Below are 15158 nucleotides of genomic sequence, written 5' to 3' on the forward strand. Positions count from 1 at the left end.
TTAAGCTCATGTTCTTTTTTGTTCTGAGAAGAAAGTGGTTATATTCATGTGGCTTTCTAATAAAATATATTCATATTTTCAGTGTCCACTTGCAGATGAAGAACTGAGAAAAAGAAATATTTGTGATATCCCCAACATGTTTCTAGAATGAAGAATTATTAAATTAGTAAATTTATATACCCTGTTCTGTATTTTAGTAGCCATAGTGAAGTAAGACGATGACATTTTTCCTATTAATTGTAATGAAATAATTTGTCTTGGACTAAATACTTTTTATTGAAAACAATGCTTGTTCTCTATCTTGATGATCAGTTACATTCAATAAATCTACAAAAATCTAACCCATCAGAATTTTCTCATCAATCATCTTTGAAAGTCATTGAGTTGTAAAATCAGACTGAACTTATTGAATAAGAAATAACTTCAACATATTTACATTAATGCTTTCTGTCATCCAACAAACAAGGATACACTTCATTTAAATAACATACATTTCCAAAAATAATCTTTTCTAGTAACATGCTTAGCAGAAAATTCTTCAGCACTATGTTGGGGGAAAATTGGAATTGGTGGCTAGTTTATTATTTTTTGTAGGTATTTAGTTCCTCTATTTCCACAATGATTTCTTCTATACTGGTCATCTAGATACAATGGGAATTTAATTCTGCTACGTCTCTAACTGATTCATTTCAGAATGTAGCGCAAGAAAGTTATAACTGTCAAAAGAAATTTCAGCATCATATAATGATTTGGGATTTGCCTTTTCCATGTCTGGCTTGGTTTATTAAAATGAAGTCTATACAAAACTGTCCTCGAAGACAGTAAAGATAGGTCAAGGTGAAATTCTGATCGAGCTTACTAGAGTTCATCCAGTCTTGCAGCTCTCTCACTCTCTCTCTCTCTCTCTCTAACATTTTCTTCTTTTTATATTGCCTCTTCTTTGTTTCAAATCTGTTTATCTCAATTTCCTCAGCAGAGCTCATCAAAGCTCAGGCTGGAATGAGTTTCCCTGCTTCAAACTCTCAGGCGTTCAGTATCACATTTTCCTCTGGCCACCTTGCTAGCTCCCTAAGACTCCCCTTCCTCTAACCAGCTATTAGTAGATGGAAATCAGGCATTGTTCTCCTTTACTGTGAAGGTCGGATACACACAGTCATAATCCATCCTCTGAAGCAGAATTCCTCAGCTCTGGGACTGTTGACATTTGGGGCCAGGTGATTGCCATTTTGGAGAGTTCCCTGTTAGTGTACTAAGCCTACTCTTTTCTGGGGTGTCAATAACACTTCCTCCACTTACTGCCAAATATCACCTGCAGGAGGGGTGCCCACATCATCTGCTTTTAAAAGGGCCACTGCTACACAGGAGTGAGAGTGTGTCTGCAGTAAGACCATTCATATGCTAATCATTTGGTACAATCCTTAGTTTGTGTAAGCAATATGGTATGAGAAATTGACACAAAATGACTAGGACACAGAACAGGCAGACACTGATGAATGATGCTTTAGTGTCTATGCTGAGAAGAGAAAGCAAAATTTACCACAGAAAAATCGAGAGGGAGCTTAGAGCATGTGACTTTTAAGCAGATGTTAAAGGCAGGTCAGGAGCCCAATAAGCACAACTGGAGGGCAGTTTCTGAGAGAAGGAGGTCGGAGAAGAGTGCAAATCATTCTTAGGACAGATAAAGAACAGCCAAGAATTTTGAAGTTCTCAAAGTTGTCCATGTCACTGCAAAAAAAACCTTTTACTCAACTTCTGTTTGTCTTGGGGGAACAACAGGATGAAATGGCAGTCCAGTGGGCCCGCTCTCTTGGGGTTATGGCTAACTCTGCCACTCCATCCACACTGAAGATTCTATGATTTTAATATTGGACATTGTTGCTTTACAAATAAAAAGCACTTAAGAAATGCTCTCATTGGAAAGATTATTTCAAGAAGTAGGCAGAAAACCTGTTTACATTTCTGTTTTGAAATTTCCATTGGGCCAGCATTGTGATGTAGCTGGTTAATCTGCTGCCTGTGAAATCGCTGTCCCATGTGGGTTCCATTTTGTGTCCCAGCTGCTCCACTTCCAATCCAGCTCCCTGTAAATGGCCTGGGAAAGCAACCAAAGATACCCCAAGGGTTTGGCCCTCTATCAGACACTTGGGAAACTTGGAAGGCCACGCTGGCTCCTGGCTTCTGGTTGGCTCAGCCCTGGCCAATTGCAGCCATCCAGAAGGGAATCAGGAATCTCTGTCCTTCTCTCTCTGCAACTCTTTCAAACAAAAATAAATACATGTTTAACAAAAGTGATTTCTTTTAAATTCCAAGTTTTAATGATAGAGAAATAAACACAATATAAGTAAGAAGAGTAAAGGGAGTGATCTAAATTCAATTCTGTGTAGAGCAATGGTTTTATCCTTTGGGGACTTATACCATTGCTTGGAGCACATGATGAAAATGGCAGAATTTTTTCCCCATAAAATACATACAACAATTTGGGAGAAAAAATCGTATCCCCTGGCCTTCTGAAAGCAAGGCTTAAACGTTCCTTCTAAGAGTTCGGAAGTGCCAGAAATCATTGAAATATTACTCAACCACAGAGAAGAATGAAATCCTGACATCACAACAAAATGGATGAAAGTGGAACACATGGTAAGGGAAGCAAGCCAGACACAGCCAGGCTGATACTCATGCGCAGACAGCAGATGCCAAACGGTCTGGAATATAAATGTGTATAAATACTGTATTACTGAATCTGCCTTACGTAACAAAGCCTGCTTCACCTTTTCCAACACCTCATCTTTGTCATGAATCTCATGCTATGTGATATTAACATATCCATTCTTTATTTCATAAAAAGGTATGTATTGTACATACAATATTTATATAGAAGTTGCATATGGGAAGATGTTAGATATTTTATTTTAAAAATGTTAAATATTTTAAAATCTACGTGTGCTCACTAAACTCTTTCTTTAATAATTCTCTATATTATTTAAAATATTGTGTAATAAAATTATAATGTCAAAAAATATGAAGACCATCTAAAATATTAGAAGCTGAAAGCTTCGGGCTGTTTATGAACACTTGTAATCATTTCTGTTAATAAGTAGCAAAGGATAATTTATTTATAAATATCTATTAAAACTCAAAGTTCACATTACCTTTATTTGATGAAAAATAGCTGTATAGTTTAAAAGCCATGTGATAGAAAAAAATAAAAGAATGTTGCATTGAAAAACATTAGGGCCTAGTGCAGTAGCTTAACAGCTAAAGTCCTGGTCTTGCACACGCCCGGGATCCCATATGGGTGCCAGTTCTAATCCTGGAAGCCCAACTTCCCATCCAGCTCCCTGCTTGTGGCCTGGGAAAGCAGTTGAGGACAGCCCAAAGCCTTGGGACCCTGCACCTGCATGCTGGAGATCCAGAAGAGGCTCTGGGCTTCTGGCTTCGGTTCAGCACAGCTCCAGCCATTGCTGCCACTTGGGGAGTGAAACGGGACAGAAGACCTTCTTCTCCTTCTCTCCTCTTTTGTTTATATCTACCTTTTCAATAAAGATAAAATAAAAATCTTAAAAAAAAAAAGAAAAAAGTGTTAGGATTTACTCTAAGCAATTTAAGCCTAAAGTGAAAAGTTAACCTCCATGAGTTCCAGCTGGTTTTATTCCTTTATGAAAGAGGATTGAACAAAATCACATCTAAGACCCTGCTGTGTCCATGTGCTCTAAGATTCCATAATTTCAATATCCTTATCTAACTTTTAGAAAGTCAAATAAGTAACTCTTTTGTGAAGATGAGAATAGTTACAATTAATCCCAGAGTAACATGTTTTCAGGAAGTGATTCAAAGCTGGAGGAGGCTGAAATGCTAAATGGCTGAGTCTGCACAAGTGGGCGATAATTAAGTCGTTACGCTCGCTCTTATTAAATATTAATGAATTCTCCATGGCTTTGATCGGAAGAGCTTTCTCCACAAAAGAACTCTGAAGGATGAGTCATGTCCCGCTCTGAGGTGGTCCCTACCAGCTTCCCAGGATCCACAGTACCAGGGAATTTCACTGTGGTTCACAATGTTGTACTTGGCCTTTAATTAGAAAGAGAGAGAGAGAGAGAGAGAGAGAGCTTACAATGTTCATACCATCACATACTAGCCCACTGTAGCAAAAGGTTCCTTTTTTTTCAATAAGAAAAAGAGCTTGACACAAAATAATAGTAATAATAATAATAATAATAATAATACAGCCTCGTTAGCCAAGGCTCCAGCCATCTGAATGCACTCACCATTTGTTTGGTTTGAAATCTGGTTGCACATATGCCAGGGCTCAGGACCAGAGATGCATCTGGAAGGCAGAATCCGGTCAGTGCCGTCCCCATGACCTCCTTTTGTTGTTTGTTTCCTAACACATGCTAGCCCCAACGACACAAACAGCATACAACGGATTTTTGCTTTCCCATATGGTTCCGCACCAGCGATACCAAGGCCCGCCAAGGCAACAGGTTTCATTGCTGGCACTGCTGAAGAACACTGCTTTCATGCTCTATCCATCACTATTTTCCTTCTTAGCAAATCTTTTCCCACCCAGTACAAAGCAAATGCAGGGTTCCATCTTTCCATTCCCTTCCTGGTACCCAGGTCATAAACCTGCACTGGTGGGTAGTCATGCTTTCATTCCCTAGGAATGTAGTCAGATGTAGGGTTATCCATTCACAGTCCTTTGAAATCCTAAATTTTAAAGCACAGCTTATTTCTGCTGTACAGATGAGTTCTATTCTGTGAATTCATCCAAAGTTCTGCTCTGTTAGATCTCAGATTCCTTGCTGAAATGATTTTTAAAACAATGAAGAAGACTCCAGGTCAGAAGGGGGAAAAAGGAAGGAAAGAAAGAGGTAGGGAGGGGAGGAGAGCAGAATGTGAGGAAGGAGAAGGAAACAGGAAGAAGAAAAGAGAGGGCTGGAGAAAGCCAGGGGGTGAGAGACCAGCACACAGATCGGTCTGCAAGAACAACATTGCACACTCTCGCAAGGAAGCATTTCTGTCTGTCCCACAACATCAAGTGAATGCCAGCAGGCACCAAGGATTAAGAGGCTACTCTAGGGATGACAATGACAGACACCTGTCTGGTGGAGCATGCAGCGTTGCCTGTGCAGGTGTCACCATATGCCCTGTTTGTGGCCAGATTTCATGCATTGCCTATCTCAGTGCTTTGATCATAACTGTATGCACATTGAATGCCACACTATGCCCCATAAATATGTCAATAGGATTCTTAGTGTTTTCTAAAGTGTTTAAAGAAAAGGGTATTATAACCATGTCTTGATTTCATCATTGATAACTCCAAAATATCTGTTCAGATTTTGGTGAAAGGAAAGTGAAACACTATTATCTGATGTGTGTGTGTTGAAAGGACGACTAACGCAATCGAGTTTGTATGTTTTTGCAAATTGCCCAACATGGATCATACAACGTGTGAAATGACTCACACATGACCTTCTGCACTACCTTTTATGATATCTCCTTCCTTCTTACTATCCTCAGAGTTTTTACTGAGAAATAGTGAGAAAGATTTATTCGAGAATTAGGGACCAGATTTGAAGCAATGACTAATGCAATTATATAAAAAAAGTCTTCCTTAAATATATGGACTCTTAAATTCTGCCTCTACTAGAGGATAACAGATGGTGTTTTGACAGGTGAGGGGCTGTATAGGCTGCTTTTTGAATAAGCAGGGCCACCTCAATGCAATCAATAACAGCTACTTGGTAAGTCACTGCTAGTAACCGGTTATAGGGCCAAACCTCCCCCAGAAAACAAATGAGCAAACACTGCATGTCATCTCGCTCCATTTCCTGATGCTCTACTTACCTACATTACCAAAGCCAAAGTTGGAGGTAAACAAAGAGCAACAACAAAATATGAAGTCCAAAGGTAATGTCCCTTGTCAATCATGCAGTAAGATTTACAACCCTCGAAATATTATTAGACAGATGACCCTGTAAGCATTTCTTGTACAGTGAGGATACTAAGTTACTAAAAAAAAAAAAATCTGAAGGTTTTCCTATGGTTAGAGTCATAAAGGGAGAATCTGGGAATTAGACTGAGTCGGTCCAGCTCTCAATGAAACACACTCATTGCTGCTCAGAATAGAATGACCAGATGATCATTGTCTTTAGACTTCAGGTGCTGGAGAGGCTTCTTGGTGATGCCAGCTCTGAACTTGGTTGAATCTCGTAAGACTTTGGACCTTTTAGGTATTTACCCACTGTAATGCATGCAACACTAACTTTTTGTGTCTCAATGTTCCTTTTGTTGGCAACAGGTCATTGATAACCTAGGCCCCTTGGAACTTATTCTTAATACTCCCAGCCACCATAGAGTTCACCATGGTAAGAAAGTCCTGTTTATTTCTTGCTTCTGTTAAAAATTATAATGTCAAGGTTTTCGCATGACTTTATCACAGTTGCCCAAATGGGTGTCTGTTGTATCAACAAGGCATAGTTTCTTCTTTTGTACCCAGTTGAGTTTATTTCCAGATACAGGTTGTTCTTGCTTTATCTGACTTTCACGTTCTCCTTTATTTCTTCATCCCAGCTCAGTTATAGCAGAAAAAGAAACTAAGCAGCTAAGGAGGTGGATGTTTTGTGTCTTAAAGGTGCTTAGGAATGGGCGATTCTATGACCTAACTCTGCTGACAGCCATTCCTGTCCACACCTAGAGTCTTTAGGCTGAAAACTGGAGAGCGCTTAGGACAACCGCATATTCTACGTTCTGGGAGCAAATGAAGCAGAAGCCGCTTTTGCTTGGCAAGGGTAAAAAATCCCACTTGGCTAAGTTTTACAGCTAACTGCTTCAAGCAAGACAGGAAAGCATATTTGTTCACCAGACCCTCGTAAGAATGTGCAAATTAGTATATTTGTTTAGGCGGGAAAAAAAGGATAAAGAATGCAAATATTCATACCCTGAGTTACAGAATGCTTCCACAAGGCAATCACATAGCAGTGAAAATGTTCCATTTACTGACATGTTCAGTGGCTTGAAGAAATCTCAACATCTCTGGCTTTGATTGTGTAAGTCTCCGGGCTCCACAGGCCACAGCAGGGCAGGTGGCTCCTCATCCACAGAATGCTACTCATGGGCAGTTGCCCTTTGTCATGAAGCCACGTTCATGTGATGGTAGTTGGGTGGAAAGGCCTAGAGTCCCATGACCCTTGAGTAGAAGACAAATGCACATTAATCAAAGAGCAATGGTTGCCACATTATTGTGATGAACTTGAGTTTCCCACCCACTGGGGCGGCATTTTCAGGATTTTTAGACCTCTATGCTATGGGCAGATGGGGATTAGTCCTCTGCATGGGTGCTGTTTCTAAACAGTGCCTCACCCACTAGAAGCTCTGAGTGCCCTTTTCCAGGTGTCCCTGCCAATCACAAGTTCCCCCATTGACACATGGTGAGAGACAACATGTTCCTCCACCCACCTTATAACCAAGGTTTACATGATATATGGCATGGACAGACAGCCATTGCAGCAACCAATCCAGTCCGCTTTTATCCTGGACAAGAATATCTCACGGTTCAAATGTGTGAGTTAAAAAAAAAAAAATTAAAGGTGTACCCAGGGAACTTTTGTTTTTGCTTCTTTGTTTAAAAAAAATGCAAGTAGTAAACATTTTACACACATTACTTTTTAATGTTGTCTTCTTTTTGCTTTTTGTGGAGCACTTTAATTTTAAAATATTTTTCTTTTATAATCCTGAAAATGAATTATTTTCATGTTTCCTAATTAAAAACATTAAAGAAAAAATAGATTTGTTGTAAGAAAACTCTTGCCTGTTAAATAAAAGTACTTGCACATTAATAAAGTGAAAGCTGTAGCGTTGGCTAATAAAATTTGCTATTGTCGGTCAGAAAGCATTCTTAGGAGAATCATTCCGTTGCTTAAATCCTAAGTTTATTAAAGCATTTCTGAAACAAAACCAAAAGATGTCACTCAAAGCGGTATTTATTGTTTTAAAAAATTCTTTTTGATATTTTGTCTCATAGGTAGGAATCGTTATTGTATAGACAAAAATTTTGCGGGCACTCTTATTATTTGGGACAGAATGTTTGGTAAGTAACACATATAGAATTGAATAGTTCATGTGACTTTTCATTCACAAACAGCCAAAGAAAACACCTTTAATGTTTATCTTCCAGGGACATTTGAAGCAGAGAATGAAAAAGTTGCTTATGGCCTAACACATCCTATCAATACATTTGAACCATTCAAAGTCCAGGTACTGTGACTGTTTTTTTTTTCCTAATTTTTTTTCCTTTCATAAACTGCAGAATTAAGAGTAAAAGTCAGTTGTTGAAACTTGGGGCATAGTACCCTACAGTGAAAATTGTCTTTAATTGTGAAAGAATCTGCAAATAAGAATGGTACCCAAGCACAATCTGGAATCAAATAAGACAAAATACATTAGAAGTCAACGCATTGTAAGCATTTTCAAATACGCCTACTACCTACACTGAAAACATTTTAGCAAACATTTTGCCTCTCAGAATAGACATGAAATGCATTCATGTGTGTGGAAGGCGCAGTGGTAACATGCATAATTAAGGCCAATCCCACGGCAGAGCAAACATTTTGCCTCCAGGCTGCATAATTTTGCTTAGAAATGCAACATTCAGTCTCTGTCTTCTCTCCACAGTTCTGAGTGTCAGAAACTATTACAGATTAGTTGTTTTGGCACATTACCTCACCTGTTAAGCAACAGTGCACGGGACGATTTTATGTCTGACATGTGGCATTGGTTGTTCCTTGGCGTCGACGGTTGGCGCTGGAGAAATGAGGAATGTCTGTGCACCCCCAATCCGTCAGCGTCAGACTCCCACTAATCCTCCCGGGGTGAGGGGCTGCTAAATAAGTAAAAAGATAAGAATGCTGGAAAAGCTGAAGAGACAGCTCGTGCCCAAGGTCCTCCTCCCTCTTAATGGAGAAATCGCAGGTTCCTAACTGGTCTGCTTTTCAAAGGGGCTTCAGGTTGTCACAAGAAGCTCAAACAAGAAAACTGTGGGTGTTTACTGAGTTTCTGCTGTCTGTGGGATACTAACTCACAGTTTTCTCAAGAATCCCCCCAAAAAACCACCCCTAAAACGTTTGGAGGTGTTGATTTTGTTATTTCCATTTTCTGATGGAATTTAAATAATTTACCACACAGTCCTACAGTTTCTTAGCTTGAACTTAATTAAGAAGGATTTTGGGCAAGGGCCAACGCATGCATAATTCAACTTAAGCTTTGCACGGTGCTCGCTTTTCCAATAGAGGTCATTGCCAACGGGCCTTATAACCACATCCTCCACCCAAGAAGGAATATCAATGTTCTCTTCTTCTCAACTCCTTGAAATCTCTGTCTCTATATTAGTTAGACTTTCCTAAGAAGATTATATGTCTCTCAAGAGAACACTAATAAACATGGTCAGGGACCTTCAAAACAAAGAGCCTTACTTCCCTGAATGAACCCAATCCTGTCAGAATCTTGGAAGTTAAGCAGGGTCAGGTCTGGTTAGCATTTGGATGGGAGACCGCAGAGGAATACTGGGTGCAGTACGAATGGACATGAGAGGGAAAAATACCAAATCCCTATAATTAAAAAACTGTACCACGGAAAATAATAAACAGTTATAAAATAAAAGTGAGCCTTATAGAGCATAATCCATCCAGAAATAATACATTGAAAACTACCTTTCCCTGTTTATGTGTATGACTGTTTTTTTAATGTGGACAAACAAAGTCAAACATGGTCTCCAACCCCTTACACTTTCAAACCTGCTGCCTATGGGGATTAAGGGGATGTCTTAGAAAATACAGTTTCTGTTCAGTGGATCTGCAGTTTTGTCCAGGATCCAGTGCCTCCAGCATACGCCGAGGTGTGGTGCCAGTGCTGCCAGTTGATGGGCAACTTTTTACATAATGGTGGATTGGGAGAGCAGCTCCTTGCTGAAGAAACAGGGGCTTGGGTTGGCAGAGATCAATCGTGTCTACAAAAAGAGTTGGGCATGATGATCAAGCTGGATGATCAAGATTCTAACACAAGAAGTCTGACTGTGTCACTGGCTGCTTAATCTGAGTCCCATGGATCACATAAACTTTGAGAATTACTACTCTGTCTCAGGTGTGTCTGAAATTTACTTAGAAATATCAAACCAGCAAGTTTTGATAATTAGGAGCCCTTTTACCTGTTAAAACATGCAATCGCTTTCACTTTTTCCCACATTATGGTAGCTAAATTTCTCTTTCCTTGAAAACATCAACAGCAATGTGTGACACGCGGCCGACCGCCGACAGACCGACCAGGATTTTCTTCATTATGACTAGGCATGGCTCATTCACTTGCTTGCAAGTCCTACCATTTCAGAGCATTGAGCAGACAGATAAGAAAAAAAAAATCTAACATTGGAATGTTACACTGAGTTTCTCATGGCTTGAGTCCACAATGAGAGAAATAAATCGCAGGTGATTTTCCAAAATAAGAAAAAAAAAAAGGTAAAATTTCTGATGCCTGTTGTAACTCCTAACACATTCATTTTCTATGTTATGATTGACATGATCCACACTAAGCCAGAATACTGTTACACCCTGTATTGTTTCTTATTTTGCTTTCTTCGATTCCTTATCACAGTATTGCAAGTAATTTTTAACTCCATGTATATAATGCAAATGTTTTAAATTCTTCAATGGACAATGAATACGCCAATGAGACATATTCTGAAAAAGCGAAACATTGCCCAATCCATGAATGAATTCGATGCTTCTCACCGAAGTTTACCTCTACAGGTAAACTTTGGGAGTCTTTTTAAATCTATGACGCATAATCACACCCATGAGCCATACAGCTAATTACCCAGAGAGCTAACATTTCTTGGGCATTTATCATTTGCAGAAATGTGTGAAGCCTCTGTGTATGTCAAATGCATGTTGTTTAAAGAATGGGGAATCTTACTGTGAAACTCAAGGCAAACCTCCCCCTGAGGAAATACATTCTCCCTCTCCAATAGAAAGGACAGATAAATTAAGGCTCACAGTGTGCTCTCCAAAGTGTCTCTGAATATTTTTGTTTATATGGTATGACTGTTGATAGCACAATAGAGATTTATTTTTGAAATTGTGGGGCAGGCATGCTGACTTTGTATATTTCCATATACAACCCTAATCACCATTTAGCAAGATTTTAGGACAAGTGTTTGTTTGGTGAGGATATTAAGTGTATAGCGTATTACTTTAGAAGCATTGCAGTTGAAACCTGTTTATGCTCTGTAGACTTTTTTTCATTTGATGATACAGCTTGATAAACTTTTTAAAACATATTTTTTATATCAATATTGTATTTTGGCCATTTTGGAAACAGTGACATGAGCACATTTCAAGGTAGACAGGTGACATAAGATGAATCACAATATAGAATGTGATCACTTATCAACGTGCATTAAAACAACTTGCACCACATATCAAAATATGCAAATCATATCAAGCAACAGATGTATGAATGTTTGTATGTAATAACTTAATACTTAATGCTGTAATATGCTTAATACATTTTATTATGTTTGTCTTATTCTTAATTCATGATATTTAATTCATCCTAGTTCCACCACTTGTTGTACATGTGGACAACCTTCTGGAACACACCTGGATTCTTCAATAAATTCTCCGTCATATTTAAAGGGCCAGGATGGAGTCCGGGTAAACCAAGACTTGGGTTGAATGAAGAAATCCCACAGGTAAATGAAGTTCAAGGTAACAGCTGGAGGTGATGTAGAGCAGTTTCCTAATGTCTGGTTTACAGCCTGACTGTTTAGCACTTGGCCTTGTTGCCTCCATCCACCTGAGACAAGAAGGCACCTGGCTCTGATAAAGCCTGTGGTGTGTAATTCAATGAGCAGTGATGACACAAGCATTCCATTGCCTCTTACCAGGGAGCTAGCAACAAGGGCTGCTAGCCAGACACATGCGAGCCCATGGAGCCTTTAGACAGGAGGACAGCTTTGCAAATTCTTAGGGTCCAGACAGGGAGTTCTGGGGCTGCAGAGATGGAGGGAACACAGGAATGACTCATTCAGGCTCTAATGCTGTTTACACACACATCACACTTCCTGGGAAATCTCAAAGTATATCAAGACAAAATGAGTATTAGACGTCAGATTGTGACTGTGTGCAGTCTATATTAGAGGGCAAGCAGCAGAAGCAAACATAACCAATGCAGATTTTCAACACTGGAAGTCAAATGAAAAATTCAGTTTCAAATGACAACCTATTCTCTAGAAAATAAATTTCTTTTTAGTAATTCAAGTTATACAATTTGATTCCTTAGCAAATAAGATAAACTTTTTTTATTTAAAAAATGATGTTGGCGCACAGAAACAACAGAAAAATAAGCACCTTTCTATTGTAACTGGTTTTCATTCTTATTTCTGTATTTGAGAGGTAGCGGAACAGAAGGAGAGAAGGGGGAGACAAGGAACACCCCTTTAAGTGAGTTACTTCCCAAATGCTCCAGGAGACCAGAACTGAGAAAGGAGCACTACTCGAGTCCTCCACGTGGGTTTTAGGAACCCAATGAGTTGAAGCACCAGCACTATTTTTGGGAGTTAGTGGAAAGCTGAAGTCAAGAGCCAAAGCCAGGAGCTACACTTAGATGTTATTATGTGGGGTGCAGGGATTCTTTCTTTTTTTTAATGTTTATTTATTTATTCTTTTATTGGAAAGGCAGGTGTATAGAGAGGAGGAGATACAGAAAGATCTTATGCCTGCTGGTTCATTCCCCAAATGGCCTTAAAAGCCGGTGCTAAGCTGATGCAAAGCCAGGATCCAGGAATTTCTTCAGGGTACAGAATCCTAAGTCTTTGGGCCATCCTCTGCTGCTATCCCAGGCCACAGGCAGGAAACTGAATGGAAAGTGGAGCAAATAGGATTCCAACTAGCATCTGTATGGGATCACATCTCTTCAAAGGGGAGGATTTGCCAATTGAATTATTGCTCTGAGCCCAGGTTATAGGCATTCTAATCATTAAGCTAAATAGATACCCCTGAATATTGTTTAAATAGTACTAGGAATATTGCAATCAGCATTGGGCCCAGCATTATGACACAAAAGTTTACACCGCTATTTGCAATGTTGGCATCCCATGTCAGAGCACTGCATAGGACCCAGGCTGCTCTATTGCAATCCACTGGGCCCCATGTGGAAGAACTAGGTGGAGTTCTAGGTTCCTGGTTTTGAATTGAGCCAGTCCAGGCTGTGGCAGCCATTTGTAAAGAAGACCACTAGACGAGATCGGGCGCGTTCAGGGTGGTATGGCTCAAGTACCTATGAAACTGTGTCACATAATACAATGTAATTAATGAATTAAAAATAATAAATAAATAAATAAATAAATAAATAAATAAAAAGACCACTAGATGGAAGAACTCTCCCTTTCTCTGTCTCTCTGTCACTTTGCCTCTCAGATAAATTAGACTTAAAAAAAATACAGGCTAACATGTGATAGTTCATGTTTATTTGAATATTACAGTTTTACAATAGTCCTAATCTAAATGTTTTTTTATTTATTCTGTTACCAACACTACTGTGTTTAATTTTTCCAAACATTTTTGCTTGTGTTGACAATTAACTAGGCAATAGTTCATCCACTTGATATGGGTGGAAATAATTTGTATATTTCCTTTGAAATATTTATATAAAGTATTTTCCTTTGAGAATTGGATTTCCAGAGACCCCAGTCCCAATTTTGTTTTATTTTTCTTATTTGTTGTGTTCATGGGCATTTTGTCAGGTGTGGATAATCCCACATGTTCACTTATTGACTCTTGCATCTGCTATGTGGTCAGTACTGGCATTGTACTTCCCGAATCTCACCATGGTGTTTCCAAAATGAGAATCTATCCTTTCAATGTATGGACAGTTCTTCACTTTCAAATTGGAACTTTTTTCAAATAAAAATGGGAAGCAAATCCTTTCGTTTGTTCTGCATTGCTCTTGATTCAGTGTGGATTGTAGCGAGAAGCGTAAATCTTGAAACAATGAAGAAAGGACTCCTTTCCTGTCTCCCCAGGTTACAGGCAAAGAAGTTCCCTTCCGCTCATCTGCATCGCAGTTATTAAAGCTGTACACAGTGCTGCAGTTTGCTTTGATGTTAGCCTTTTATGAAGATACCTTCGCAGATACCATGGTAAGTGACACGCACGTTGCATGGAGTGGGAAAAGCATTCTGTCATTATGCTTGCAAACAAAAAGAAACTCCCCTCACTTGGTTGTGTTCAATTCCTCTTAGCACTTGATTGCTTCACTTTGGGCAGCATCTCATATTTAAACAAGTAACTTCATTCTGCTAGGCTACAAAATGTAAATGAATTAATTACCCCCAAAGTACTACTGTATTACTACTAACAAATGCTATTTACCTCAGATTAGAATTGAAGGCTTGAGAAAACAAATATGTTTCAGCAATTCCTCTCCTTTTTTTTTGAAGATTTATTTATTTTTTATTGGAAAGTCAGATATACAGAGAGGAGAGACAGAAAGGGAGATCTCCATTTACTCCCCAAGTGGCCACAACAGTCAGAGCTGAGATGATCCAAAGCCAGGAACCAGGAACTTCCTCCAGGTCTCCAACACGAGTGCTAGGTCTCAGTGCTTTGGACCATCCTTGACTGTTTTCCCAGACCACAAACAGAAAACTGGATGGAAGTGGAGCAGCCAAAATTAGAACCAGCACCCATATGAGATCCTGGTGCGTGCAAGGCAAGGACTTTAGGTGCTAGGCTACTATGCCAGGCCAGTGTTTCAGCAATTTCAACATGCCTATTTTTCTTGGTACAGAGTATGTGATAAAATGCCTTTGGATAGTTCTCAATGTTGGCTTGACTTCCTTGGTTTTATCCCTCCTAAAATGCTGAGCCTATCCATTCATCTGAGACAAACATAGATGACCTGGTTTAGATCAGCTATGACACTCAGAAGCAATTTTTTTTTGGGTCCAAAAAGAGTATCTGCATACATACAGGACACAAATGATATGCTAAATGAATTGTAAACTGTGAAAAGAATAAAAGCATAGTTAGCTTTGGTAATTGCTTTGTTTTGCAACATTTTTATAATAGATTCTTCATGAAAGAGTTTCTAATAGTTCAAAGATTACT

General features: G+C 39.1%; 1 protein-coding gene across 1 annotated transcript in view; it reads left to right on the plus strand.

Moving 5' to 3' along the window:
• AGMO (alkylglycerol monooxygenase) overlaps positions 1-15158 on the plus strand; it is a 297295-nt gene that overhangs the window by 142550 nt on the left and 139587 nt on the right. Inside the window, exons 6-10 of the mRNA XM_004582474.3 lie at positions 6299-6365; positions 8021-8086; positions 8174-8253; positions 11606-11740; positions 14072-14188. Coding sequence (XP_004582531.2) covers positions 6299-6365; positions 8021-8086; positions 8174-8253; positions 11606-11740; positions 14072-14188 — 465 coding nt within the window. The remainder of the gene's footprint in view (positions 1-6298; positions 6366-8020; positions 8087-8173; positions 8254-11605; positions 11741-14071; positions 14189-15158) is intronic.

This window comes from Ochotona princeps, chromosome 20 (assembly GCF_030435755.1).
Source record: "Ochotona princeps isolate mOchPri1 chromosome 20, mOchPri1.hap1, whole genome shotgun sequence".
In the NCBI taxonomy this organism is placed as follows: Eukaryota; Metazoa; Chordata; class Mammalia; order Lagomorpha; family Ochotonidae; genus Ochotona; species Ochotona princeps.